Source organism: Marmota flaviventris, chromosome 4 (genome assembly GCF_047511675.1).
Source record: "Marmota flaviventris isolate mMarFla1 chromosome 4, mMarFla1.hap1, whole genome shotgun sequence".
Lineage (NCBI taxonomy): Eukaryota > Metazoa > Chordata > Mammalia > Rodentia > Sciuridae > Marmota > Marmota flaviventris.
Window position 1 is genome coordinate 8,626,399 of NC_092501.1, and position 14,053 is coordinate 8,640,451.

General features: G+C 38.2%; 1 protein-coding gene across 1 annotated transcript; it reads right to left on the bottom strand.

The window, feature by feature from the left end:
* Positions 1 to 236: 236 nt before the first annotated feature.
* On the bottom strand, positions 237 to 14,031 carry LOC139705400 (ATPase PAAT-like). Its single transcript, XM_071610839.1, has 6 exons — positions 13,760 to 14,031; positions 13,141 to 13,344; positions 12,301 to 12,373; positions 10,109 to 10,315; positions 7,188 to 7,639; positions 237 to 3,008 (listed from the first exon to the last, which is right to left on the bottom strand). The coding sequence occupies exons 1-6, from the start codon at positions 13,921 to 13,923 to the stop codon at positions 2,774 to 2,776; spliced, it is 1,335 nt and encodes a 444-aa protein (XP_071466940.1). The 5' UTR covers positions 13,924 to 14,031; the 3' UTR covers positions 237 to 2,773.
* Positions 14,032 to 14,053: the final 22 nt, after the last annotated feature.

Consider the following 14,053-nt stretch of genomic DNA (forward strand, 5'->3'; position numbering starts at 1 on the left):
GCTTATTTGAAAAAAAGTTATTTTTAAAATGGAGTATTATCTTACCACAGTACAATCTAATTTTGAAAAACCAAGAACTGAATTCTGAGATTGAATGGGGCACGAGATGTAGCAAAGGAACTCAAACCATAAATTTTGGCTACTTTTGATTATTTTCTTCACCTGATCCAAGCACCTGGTATTGAATGTATCTCAAGCTTGATAAGCTTGTTTTGCTTTTAAAGATAAGCCACAAGTAAAAAGTTATAACTTATTTATTAAGTGAAAATGATAAAACTATAAAAGTCCTGCGATCCTTGTATTATTTGCCTGCACTACAAAAGATTATTATTTTTGGTTTATTAAAAAAACATTTCTATAGTGAAAACAACGAAATGAACTATTAAGCCATGAAAAGACAGGGAGGAAATGCAAGTGCATATTGCTAATTGAAAGAAACCAATCTGAAGAGGCAACAAGCTGCATGAATGATTCCAACTCTGTAACATTCTAGAGAAGGCAAAACTATGGAGACAGTAACAAGTTTAGCCAGGCGTGGTGGTGCACACCTGAAATCTTAGCAATTCCAGAAGCTGAGGCAGGAGCATTGAAAGTTCATAGGGAGCCTCAGTAATTTAGCCAGGCCCCACACAACTCAAAAGAAAAATTAAAAAAGGGTTGGGAATGTGGCTCAGTGGTTAAGCACCCTTAGGTTTAATCCTCAGCACCAAAAAAAAAAAAAAAAAGTTTAATGGTTGCTAGGAGTTGGGGGTGAGATGAGTAAGTGGAACACAGAGGATTTTGAGAGCAGTAGAACTGTGCTGAATGATACCATGATGGCGGATACATGTCATCATACAATAAAGTCTTCTTAAATAAGAAAACAAAAAATTAATTAATTTTTTAGTTAATTCAGTAACTTGTAAAACTATATTGACGACGTCTTGCATTGCCTAATACATCTTTAGATCTGAAAATCTGTGAATGAACCTTATTACAGAAATGACATACATGGCAGAAAAGAATTTTCTTTTAATTGCAGAGGAGGAAATAATTTCCTTGATCAAATATATTTTGAGAACTATGGAAAATACTGTTAATAAATAATGCCGCATAAGCTCTTTGACTATAATACTTTGACAAAGTTACTACTACACATTGGAAAATAAAACTCAGTCATTTGAAATAGAAATACTTTTATGGGCATTTTATCTTTGATTTTTAACATATTGAACCAATTCAATAACAGTTCCATGATTGTACTGGTTTTTATATATTAATAAATACATAAAACCCCCAGAATTTCATGAATTTGTGAGATTTCATATTGCCAATTACTACTTTTTAAAATCTTCCTTCTCAGTTACAGTATTTTATCATCAACTACATGCAGAAAGAATTTAGTATTGGTCTTTCAACTGTGTCTCTCTTCATTCATGGTCCTTGCTCTGAATGCAGCAATTGTGGCCACATTCTATAAGGCATTCTGACCAACGGCCACAATGGGGCCCCTAATTGAACAGACCCAAACTACCAGAAGCTGTAAGTCTGCACTCCTGAGTTTAGCCTTGAGACAGATTATTCTCAATGACAAGAAATGCTATCTTACAACTACTTGTTATGCTTATCCCATAAATAATGGCCCATAAAGGTCTAGGAAAAATGTTATGCAAATCCTCAAGAGACTGTGGTCAGTGAGTTTAGTATACTGTGTCATCTTTATAGTAAAATAAAAATGAACAAGCCATATATAAATTAGCTCTCATTTTAGAGAACAAATTTTACAAAACAATAAATGAATATGAATAATCCTTTTTCTAAAAAATGAAACATTTTAATATAAGCTAAGTTCAAGATGAGACTCCCATTCACTTAAGATAAGCAGCTTCCAGAGTGGATGCATTTATTTTTAGCTGCAAATACATCACCCTTCGAAACATACACAACAGTTTAAAAAATACTGAAGACTAAATAACCTAGAGTCTTGCAACCTCTTTGATTCATGTCTTACTATTCAATGCAGATTCTCAGGATGTCACACATTAAATATGATCGGAAGGACTTTGGGGATAAGAAGCTGTATCAGCTTGAGAAAGGAAAGACTTCCTTATATTGACTGGGGTTACTGAGATCAAATGAAATGAATGCTCCCATTTTACATCAAACACCAAAGCCAAAGTAGTAATTTTAAAAAAGAATAGGCTGGTTTGGATTTTTTTTTTCCTATCTATAGTTACACTATAATAAAACAAATAGTACTAACAGCCTTGTGTAAAGGAATTTTCCACCTAATCAAACCTGGTGATTGATTCATTATCTCAGATAAACAATAGAAAATGTATATTGGTAACCTGAATTAAAAGTTCCAATTATACAATTTTCCAAAAACAAGTAGATAAAGAATATCAAATACACTGAACACTATTTTTCACATTCCTAAGACTGTAAAATAAGGTGTCCATATAAATAAAAAATTCACTTCAAACACATATAATACAAATCAATGAACTGCATTAGAAATCCATAAGCATTTAAACATTTAAAACACAATACATAAAAATCTGTAAGTGAAAAAACATTGCAAATAAGAATAACTTAGGACAATGGGGTCACCTCTTGGTGTACAGTACTGGATTTACAATAACAAGGGCAGTAAAAATGGACACTGAGGTCACTTTATGTAAGCCGATGATCCTTCGGAGGACATCAGATACTTGCTTTTCATAAACGTTTTAGGTTTGGGCTTTGTAATAAATAGGTAATAAATATCTGCAGGCCATCGTACGCTGAGAGCTTATCTTTCTCCATTGGAAAGTCTTTCTCCAGAGTCATAATGTCTCAAAGGCAGCCCATTGGGCGGGGAGTTGGGATTCTGCAGGAAGTCCATTAACAAGGTAATCTTATCATCTATGTGCTCCTGGAGTTGGAGTATTCGCCGATCAATGTAGTCCACAAGTTTCTTTTCCATCAGTTCCATATTTTTAGAAAGAATCTTTTCCAAGTAGGAGCAAATAGGCTGTTCTTCCACTCTAAAAATAAGTTTAAAAAGTCTATCAATTTTCCCCACTATTACAACAAAAACAAGCAAGCTATGCAACCAGTGGCCAAGGAACATGGCTGAAACTTGTCTCCACAACTGCACTGCTCCTGTGACTCATTTCCAGGTTGCAAAACACATGCAACAGGTGACCACAGCCCTTAATGCCCAACACACTCCTTACTTCTTATTAAGTATTCAGTTGAAGTGGGAACATAAAAATGAAGACACATCTTCAAAAACAAACCTTGGGGAATGCCCTTTTTAAGTTCCAAATAAAAACTGATTTTGCCCAATTTAAAAAAAAAAAAATGTATCTTTTCCAAGTATTCTTTCAAAGCAACCCTCTAATTCATATAGCTTTTTCCTCTTAAATACAAACAACCTTACTAAAACACTAGAAGGTTCTTTGCTAACCTGATCTGAAAATGTTTATGAATTTAACTAGGATGGACAAACAAAAATTAATAGGATCAAAAGTACACCGATTTCTAAAAATCCACAACGCTTAGGGTTTCCATAATTCTTTCAGGAGCTCAATGAGGAAAAAGTACTTTTCCAGAGCCTATACAAATCAAGGCTGTGAATTCTCTTTAGAATTTCCTCAGGTAGTAGATTTACTGTATAAATATGTATGTTTTCAGAGGTTAAATATTCTCGGTATTCCTACTGTTCTCATACTAGCTATGTTTAATTACACATGCTATAGAGGAACATGTATGAGAATGTGCCCAAAAGCTAATATAGATTTGCATAAATTTAAAACAATATTCTTCTTGTTACATGTTTTGAAAGTTTGACTATTTCTTATTTACGTTGACATGAAAAGGTTTAATTATTATTTTTAAACAAATATTTTATATAGCTGTAAAACTAAAAGATTTTAGGAGTCCTCAAGATTGTAAACGCCAATAAGTTTGATCTTGGCATAATGCCCTGCGGAGCCATTTAAATTGTTGTTCATGATATGGATGCACCCCAGTCTGTTTAACCATTCGCCTACCATGAGACATTTTGATTGTTTTTTGTTTGGCACTACTACAAATAAAGTTCTCATGAACAACTGCGTAGAGCTTTTTAATGTTGCCACATCTTTTCATTTCTTTGGGATAAATGCCCAGGATTAGGACTAATGGGATGTATGGTATAACTGTGTGTTTAGTTGTTAAGAAACTGCCCAGATATGTTTTTAGGGTGGTTGTACCATTTTAATTCCCCCCAGCAAGGAATGAGATCCAGTTTCTCTATATGCTTGTCAACATTTGGTATTCTTATTGTTTATAATTTTAAATTTTAGTCATTCAAATAGATATATAGAGATATCTTGTGGGGGTTTTTTAATATTTATTTTTTAGTTATAGGTGGACACAATATCTTTATTTTATTTTTATGTGATGCTAAGGATCGAACCCAGTCCTTCACGCATGGTAGGCGAGCGCTCTACCTCTGAGCCACAACCTCAGCCCTACCTTGTGGTTTTAATAAGCATTTCTCTAATAACAGTGAAGTCACTGTTGATCATCTTTTCCTGGGCTTATTTGCTATTTATATATCCATCCTCCTGATGATTCTTCACATCTATTATCCATGTTCTAATTAGATGGTATTTTAAAAAACAAATCTTGCAAATCCTTCATACATTTTAGATACAAGGCATTTGTTGGATTCGTGATTTACAAATATTTTCTCCCAGTCTGTATTAATCCTCTTACTGGGGCCTTTCATATGTAAAATTTGTAAATATTAAATGGGCTCTACATACATATTTTATGGATCATGCTTTTGGTGACCTCGAAGAATTCTCTTCCTAGGTCCCTAAAAATTTCTCCCATAGATTAAAAAGATTTTACAGTTTTATACTCAACATTTTAGCTTATGCTCCATTGTGTGTTAATTTTTCATATATCTGCATTCATCGTTCATTTTTTAGCCTGTGACTCTCCATTTGTTCCAGCATCACATGCTAGACGATCATCCTTCCTCCACTGAATGACTTTTGCACGTTGGTAGAAGGCCGACAGGTATACTTCTGTAGAGCGATTTCTGTGCTTTCTGTTCTATTCTGTTCATCTATGTGTCTAGCTGTCTTGCCAAAACAGACTCTTGAAATCCAGTAGTGATTTCTCTCTATTCTAATTCCAGTACTGTTGTCTTTCCACTTAGAATTTTCCACTTCCAAATTTTGGAATCATCTTATTCATATTTACAAAAAATACATTTTGAACTTCTGATAGAAATTGTGCTAAACATATATATATATATATATAAATTAATGGAAAACTGACATTTTTACTGTTGAGTCTTCAACAGTACCATGAATACGGTATATTGCTCCATTTCTTTGGGTCTTCTTTCATTTCTTTCATCAGTATTTAACAATTTTCAGGTCATAAGGTCCTCTATGTCTCTTGTCAGATTTATATGTACAATTATGTTTTACATTCATTTATATGTACTTATTTCTTTGGGGATAATTTAGTCTGGGTAGCAGAGTAATGCTGGCTTCATGAAATGAGTTGGGAAGTCTTCCCTCCTCTTCTATTTTTTGGAAATGTGTAAAAGTGGTTTTCTTTAAATGTTTGGCAGAATTCTTGAGTGAAAGCATTTGGGACAGGACATTTCTTTTTCACGATCTCTTCAATTTTGAATATAGTATTTAGTGGCCATAGAAGTGTTCCATTATTTATTTCATGTTGGTTGAGTTTGATAATTTGTGTTTTTTAAGGAATTAATCCATTTCCTCCTAGTTGTCAATCAAATTGTTACAATATTCCCTTATCTTTATTATGGCTCGAGGCCCTGTAATGGTATTTCCCATTACATTCTTCAGATTGGTGATTTGTGTCATCTCTTATTTGCCAGTCTTGCTAGAAATTTGTCAATTTTACTGAAATTTTCAAAGAACCAGCTTTTTAATTGATTTTTTTTTCAATTAAATAGATTTCTGTTCTTTATTGTTTCATTCTTCTGCTTGCTTTGGGTTCCTTTTGCTTGGCTTTTAAATGAAAAATTCAATTTCTTTAGTGCTTATAAGACTATTCAGATTATCTATTTCATTTTTATTGAGTAGCTGTAGTTTTATAGTATTGATTTGAAAACTCTGCTCTTTTCTAATGCAAGCATACAGTGGTAAACAAGTTCTTAGCAAAACCTCTTTAGCTGAATCACACAAATTTTGATCTATTGCTATTTTCATATATTCGTAAAAAAAATTTTCTGTTGAGACTTCTTGAATCATAGATTTACAAGTGTTGTTTAGTTTACAGGTGTTTTGTCAATCTAAATGTCTTGTCTTTCTGTTATAGATATGATTTCTTGTCTTTTGTAGCCAGAGAAAGCACTTTCTATGATCCAATCCCCTTAAACTTCATTAGGTGTGCTTTACGACTTATCATATAATTTATCTTTGTGAATCTTCAAAAAAAAAAAAAAAATGTACTCTGCTACTGTTGGCAGAGAGTTCTATAAATGCCAACTGATCCTGCTGGTGGTTAGTGGTATTTAGTTCCAAACTAATATAACTATCTCATTTTTAGATGAAAATTCTAAGAGAGATTAAGTATAGAAAATAAACGAAAACTATGACCAAAGTCCTGAATTCCAATCTAGAATACTATTTTGACACACTATATTTGTGAAAAGGATTAAGAACATACGAAGTCCTCAGCCACTTCTAATTGAAGCATGTTGTCAAGGTAAGGGATTAAGAGACTAGAGCATAAAAACTTGTATCCTACAGATAATCACCATCCTAAAATAGTTTTTGATAATTCCAAAGTTAACCTAGACCAAATATAATCTACAAAGCAATGACATGCTTAGTATACCCAGCTAGAAAAACAATGTAAAGATCATTATTACCACAGCACCTTTCCACTCATGCAAATAGCCTTCTACTCCAACCCACAACTGTTGCTGGTAACCCTTCCACCAAATGCCCGAGAGGTGTGCAGCACCTTCAGTTATAGGCACTTCTGTCACAGCCATGCATTTCTCTCTGGAGAACAGTTATTGCCCACAAGCGTGTTCATGGTAAAATGCAAAAACTGCTCAAATTTTCTCTGGAAAGATTGTTCATTGAGACAGATCTGTTTCCCCTTCATCTGATTCTCTCACCTACCGGCTATAAACCTCATTTGTAACCACATTTGTCTTGAGATAAAATACTCACGCAACACCAACAATGCCTTCACGGGGCTTGGAGACGTTTTCCTGCCACTTGGCGTTGTGTCCCACGCGAAGATGGTTAACTTGACTGCACAGATTTTGGAGAAAGGGCAGCAACTCAGAGCTGGGCAGTGAGCCGTCACTCGCCTTCTTTGGTAAGAAAGAAGATACTGCATTTTTAAGATCATTCTCAAGAAGGGAATGGTTTTGTGGCACAGTTTTACACCTGTCGCGGCTGGTGGTATTTCCTTCCCCAGGTGGCCTGGTGCTTTTGTCGATGAAAGCCTGTAAGGTTTCAGTCCTGTTTGCAGATGTCAATTCAGTTCTAAAAGGGAAAGGTGTGGAGGATGACTTGTCCAAGGCTCCTGAAGTGGACGATGGCTGGAGTGCAATCATATGCTTATACCCGGTAGTTCCCAAAACTGACTGAAGCTGCTCTCCAATGGGAATACAATTCTAAAAAAGGTAAATAAGAAAATGTTAAGATTAAGGAGGACAGTTCACTGTGGGAGTCATTACTGGGCACTGTGCATTCCTTCCTTTGATCCTCAGGAAGTAGGCTATTACTATTCAATATTAAGTGACCCAGTCAGAAGGTCCCTGGCCAAGGTAACCAGTTGGTAAGTGGCAGAACCAGGACATAAATCCAAGCAACCTAACTCCACAGGCAAGACTTAACATTATTTTCTAAAGAAAATAAATACTAAAATTGCATAGTAAATTTGCAGTGACATATTTTAGTATTTTACCTACAAAGTCCTCCTTAATTCATGACAATAAAAATGTGATACTTTCAACTGAGTTACAATGATTGATCATTTTCTTAGAACTCAATTATGTCATTCCCCAACTTTCAACATATGGTTGAAAAGCTATTCGTTTTCACCTGGCCATATCTTTTGCCATGAGTTTTTAATGGAGGCTATACACTATTTAAAGCTAGATATTCTATGTATATCCTTGTGATATTTTCTTTTTTTTTTAATTAATTAATTAACTTACTATTCTAATTAGGTATATATGACAGCAGAATGCACTTTGATTCATCGTATACAATTGCAGCACAACTTTTCATTTCTCTGGTTGTACATACACGATATGGCCTTACACATATGTGCAGCACCATATGTACATGCGCTTAGAGTAATGATGTCCACCTCATTCCACAATCTTTCCTACCCTCCAGGCCCCTTCCTTTCTCCTCCCTCCCCTAGGCCCAATCCAAAGTTCCTCCATTTCTCATATGCCCTCTCCCACCCCCCATTATGGATCAGCATCCACTTATCAGAGAAAACATTTGGCCTTTGGTTTTTTGGGATTGGGTTATTTCACTTAGCACTGTGACATTTTCAATAACTAAAATGAGCTACCACTTGTCTGTGTTTAAGAATTTCCACCTTAATAAGAATTAAAGACCTAGGGATGTGGCTCAGTGGTAGAACACTTGCCTGAAGTGTGTGAGGTCCTGGGTTCAATCCCTACACCAAAATAAAAAAACCAAAACTCCATATTGGTACCATGACTAAATTGCTTATGTGTTTTTCTTTCCTTTGTTTCTTGAGATTTTATGTTGAAGTATACTATCTTCTTCTTCAGGTTTTCAATTTTTCCACTAAAGAAAAACCAAATGACCTCTAACTGAATTGTTTGTGTGAAGGCATATGGAGCTCTTAAATTCAAAACGTAGAAGCCTACTACAGGTTTTTATCAGGGTTTATCATCCCACACTTACTGCTATTCAGTTTTTGAAAGATGGGCTGAAAAGTGATTATCAAGATTAGCTAAAGAAGTTCCGTTCATACATTCATCTAGATATTCTATTCTGAGATCAAGCTAGATCTACATTCATTTATTCAAAAAATGTTTACCAGAAATTTATGTGTTAGGCTCCACTTGAGGTATGAGAAATATGGCAGTGAATCAAACAAATTAAAATCTCTGACCTCTTAGAGTCTTAAGATAGAAGGGAGAGACTGCCTGAAAAGGACGGAGGGAAAGACAGGAGGGATGAGGAGAGAGGAGGAGGAAATACATCATGGGATGTAGGTGGTGATAGATACTTCAGGGAAAAAATCAGGCAGGAAAGGGGATAATGAGGGCCAGGGAAGTGGAGGCAGAGGCACCTGTGATAGCAAGTACCCATCCAACATATCTTACAGAAATGCACTTTGGAAAAGGCTCTATATAGAGAAATGCTAGCCTATTGTCATTTTTTCTTGTTCTATTCCAAGTTTTGAATAAGTCTTAAAATATTCCTGGAATAAGATGGGTTATATTTCTAATATTTTAACATTAGACAACATTCTTTTAGCTCAAAGGAGCTTTACTCAGTCATCAGAGAAGATTTATTTCTGTATGAGACCACTCATATGATCTAGCCTGTAAAAATCCTTAAAAACAGGCTATACACCAATTGATCAGTTTTGCATCCTAGAAAGTGCTCAAACCAGCCCATAATTCATCAAAGTTGCTACCTGCTGAATGATGGGTGAATGAATTAATGAAAAATGGTGAAGCTGTCCAGTCAAAACTTTTTATATGAGGGTAAGTCTACAAAATATGCCTTTTGCAAACTATGAACAGATGACAGTTAAATCAATAATAAAAATTAAAAATTTAGCTGGGTGCAGTGGTGCACACCTGTAATTCCAGCTATTTTGGAGGCTGAGACAGAAAGATTGCAAGTTCAAGTACAGCCTAAACAACTAAGCAAAACCCCATCTAAAATAGAATAAGAAGGGCCAGGGAGGTAGTCCAGCACTAGAGTGCTTGCCTAGTATGCCCAAGTCCCTGGGTTCAATCCCTAGTATCACAGAAAAAAGCTTTAAAAAAAAAAAAAAAAAAAATACTGCATTTCCTCATTAAAGGCCATCATTTTGAAATGATTTTTTACTGCTATGTGGAAAGAAAAACATTTCTACTTACCTGCTGTTGAAACCTAACCATGTTCATTAGCTGCTGAGCTCCAGGTGATAACTTTGACCCCATGGACTCCATTATGGTTTGGACCTTGTCAAGGTCTATCCTTGATCCTAGAGCAGGAGAGCTTGGTGAAGAATTTCCTGAAACTGGTTTCATGTGTACCACAACCTTACTGATGAACACACACTGTTTTTCACCAAAGGACAGCAACTATTATGAAACAAAAAAGTCCAGGAAATACAGGTATTAAAACCAATCATTTAAAGTCACTTCCTAGTATTACCAAATCAAGAGTGAAATATTCAAGAATCTAACAGTCTTAATCTCAAGCATGTTTTTAAGTTATCTTTAGAATAGTCATAGATAGAAAAATTTCTATTTTAACATAAGGCTCAGATTAACTAATTAAATCAAGAAATCCTTCTCAAACTAATATACAGAAAATAAGTCTGAGTAGATTAAATATAGTTTTACTTAATTTAAGGCATTAAAAATAAACAGTCTGAGATCTTAACATGCCACAGTTTGGTATAATATTATTTAATACAAAATATAACTGTCTAGAGGCCCAAGCAGTATTTACTGAAATTATAGACACAATTCAGTCTTTCAGGATTTAGAACTGTAAGGAAATGTTAAAAATCAGAGCTTACAGTCTAAATCCTCTGGTTCTATCCCTGTAACTTTTTTTCTTTTTTTGCAGTGTTGGGCATGGAGCCCAGGGCTTCAAGCATGTGGAGCAAGGGCTCTACCACTGAGCTGTACTCCATGTGTGGTCCATAAAACAGAGTAGTAAAATGAAAGGGAAGAGATTTGGATCAGACACATCTGGGTTTAAATTATGACTCTGCTGCTCAACAGCCTGGGTGACCCTGGGCAAATGCTCACACAGGGTAAAACTAAAATCAAGTCAGTAAAATGAGAGATGGCTTATGTGTCAAAATATCCAGTATCTATCCCTGAGGAAGTGCTCAAAAGTCTGTATCAGGAACACTTTATTTTTATCTTAACCTTCCATATGCTGTTGTCCCAGAACACACTTTCATACATAACCCAGGGGTTCCATGAATGAACCAACCCTTCGTTTCCATACACAGTTACAAAAAATGTTCACCAGAGCGACACACACAGACCCACGTGTCAATAGGTAAATGTACACCTATGCTCTAAAAACTCTTTTAAGTGTGTAACCAAATATGTGACAGTCTTCAACAATCAGGGAAACACCCATTACATTTATCTTACATCCCCACCTATTCTCCCCCTTCTGCTTTGTTATACCCAAACACTTTCTCAACATCAAATATAGGATCTGTTTCACTCATTGAGCATGCTTATTACCAGTCTTGCCCCAGTAAAATATAAGCAACATGAGGACAGGTATTTCAATTTATTTTACTACTGGTAATTCCTAAATGCCTCATATAGTATCTGGCATCAAATATTCACAGAATGAATGAATCACTTTAATCAGTTCTGTGATTGAAGAACATTTATTTTGTTCTTCAATGAAAGAAAATCACTAATTTTACCTTATTCTAAAACTAAGTCTCACAATTTCCCATAAGTGATGATAATAAGTATAGATTTTTCAGAGTCAAAAAGAACCCAAGAATTTTCTTTCTTCAGTTCTCTAATTTTACTCCTGAAGTATGTCCAAACAAGCCAAGAAGCTTGCTCAGACTAGTGTGACAGCAACAAAGCTGAGTTAATATTCTGGCTCTGTATTTCTCATGATTCCTAGACTTTGACATCACCACTAATGCAAACCTTAACAATCTTCATGCTGCAGCCAACAGTCCAAAACCCTTTAACTTCTTGGTTCTCTTGTCTGAAACTCCTTTCACTACCTTCTTCTTTAATTCATAGGACCAAAGTTTTGTTTGTCATTTTTTTGGCAACACAGTTTTACAGAAAGATTAAAAAATGTTCTAGATAAATTTCCCAAAACCTCAAAATATAGCACTTATTAACAAAATATATTTCCATAACTGGTGACAGACTAAAAGAATTAAATCTTCAAGAGGGTTGATGATTTTTTAGGAAAGTAATTACCTTTTATATGTTTACCATGTCTTAGTAAAACTAGGGACAATATAGGATTAACTGTATTCAAGGAAAGAAAATTAATTATATATAGAACAAAAACAAACTTGATAAAGATTTAAATTAGTTAAAATTTGATGATGGCTTACCTTTATTTTACAAGCATATGTGGAAGTTTCCAATTTTAGATGTTTTTTGTAGAAAATAATATTTTCCTGTTCACTAAAAACAAAAAATAATTTTTTAGTTATGATTAAAAATAAATGTTTCTAGGACAATACTCCATCCTGGGACTGTTTTCGTGGTGAGGCACAAGGAGCTGGGGCTCCGGAATGCATTGCACTGCCTTAAGGACCACAGGGGCCTCTCAGCCTAGCCAAGAGAACTGAAGGAGATAATACAGTCATGGAGGACAGACCATATTGTAAAGTTCAGTGAACACACCTATTATTTTCAACTTGCACTGGACATAGGAAAGCTCTAAATTTCGGTTACATTAAAAAAGATGCAGCAGAATCTTTGTAAGGGGGGAAACGGGGGGAGGGGGGCGCCCAAATGATCACGTTTATAACCGGTTAACAACTAGGCGGCTGTGGCAGTCTTAGATTCCCACACCCTTAGTAAGGGGCTTCCTAGAGGATGAGCTCAGTGTTCCAGACTGACTGAGTCATTAATTTGGGGGAAACTCTGGAAGCCAACCCTGTGAGCGAAGAGGAGAGACAAGGAGCACTTGTCAGGGCTTCTCCTAACAAAACTCTTCCACTAACCAGCTGTGACCCACATTCACTTCCACTAACCAGCCCCAAGTTTCCAGGTATGAAAACAACTAGGCTGATCTGCGCTGCCTTTAAGAGGCGGCAAGGCGACCCCGTCTCTGCCACCGGTGCACTTTTAGGTTCCCTCCCCGGGTGACTGGCACGACGTCAGGCAATCTGAACCGTCCCACGCCCGGGAAAGGGGCCGAGGGGCCGCGGCGCGGAGTCACCGACCTGCCCTCCGGGACGGTGCGGGCGCCCTGGCCCCGGCCGGTGCCACAGTACTCCTCTCCCACGTACACCTCCATGTTCCTCGCCGAGCTCAGGACGCCCACCGCGAGGATCTCTTCCCCGGCCCCGGGGTCGCACCGCAGGTCGAGGAAGCAGGGCGTCCTGCCCCGGGGGCCCGGCACGGCGCTCAGGCTCACCAGAGGCTGGCTGAGGAGGTCGGGGCACACGTGACGCCCGGTTTCCGCGGTCGCGCTCGCACCCGCCCGCGCCCCTCCCCGGACCCCCGCGGCCTCGGGACGCGCCGCTCAGGGACGCGGCTGGGCCGCAGCCCTGCAGCCCGCGCCCCTCCCCGACCCCGACCTGCTGCTGGCCGCAGCCAGTCCAGCACTCGCCGGCTCTGCGCAGCCAGACGCACGCGCGCCCTTCCCCGCCCGCACACGCGGGGCTCTAGGCGACTTCTGCGCCGTTCGGGCGGCCAGGAGCTGCCCCTCGTTTCCAAGCGGGCGAGGCGGATGCGCCTGCGAGCGCTCCCAGGTCTCCCGCCCCGCGTCCCCCGCTCGTCTCCCCCGGAGCGTGGCTGTCGCCGAGCGCCACGACCCGGCTCCCCCGAGGCACGGCGCACCCCGAAGCAGGCGGCACCAGCAGCTCCTCCCAGTCGAAGTCCTGGGCGCCGACGCCAGCCCGGGTGAGGAGGAGGCTCCGGGACAGGACCCCGTTCGCGGTATCCCAGGAAGAGGCCAGCGTCGGGCGGCCGGTCATTCCCGAGTCCTCGGCCCCGGTCTCCATTTCGCCGCCTCCGGCCGCAACCAGCCCCGGAACCTCTCTTGCAGGGCTCGAGTTTCGGTCGGTGCAGAGTGGAGTGCGGACGCGCAGCGACTTCCGGCTGTCTCTCTTCAAACCCGGAGCCGCCGCTTCT

What these genes read in the sequence shown, in the direction of transcription:
- LOC139705400 (XM_071610839.1), bottom strand. Translation starts at nt 13,923, where the DNA reads ATGGAGACCGGGGCCGAGGACTCGGGAATGACCGGCCGCCCGACGCTG. An exon ending in CTGGTGCCGCCTGCTTCGGG is followed by an intron (nt 13,345 to 13,759) that starts GTGCGCCGTGCC and finishes CGACCTCCTCAG; the next exon opens with CCAGCCTCTGGTGAGCCTGA. An exon ending in CGCACCGTCCCGGAGGGCAG is followed by an intron (nt 12,374 to 13,140) that starts GTCGGTGACTCC and finishes TTTTGTTTTTAG; the next exon opens with TGAACAGGAAAATATTATTT.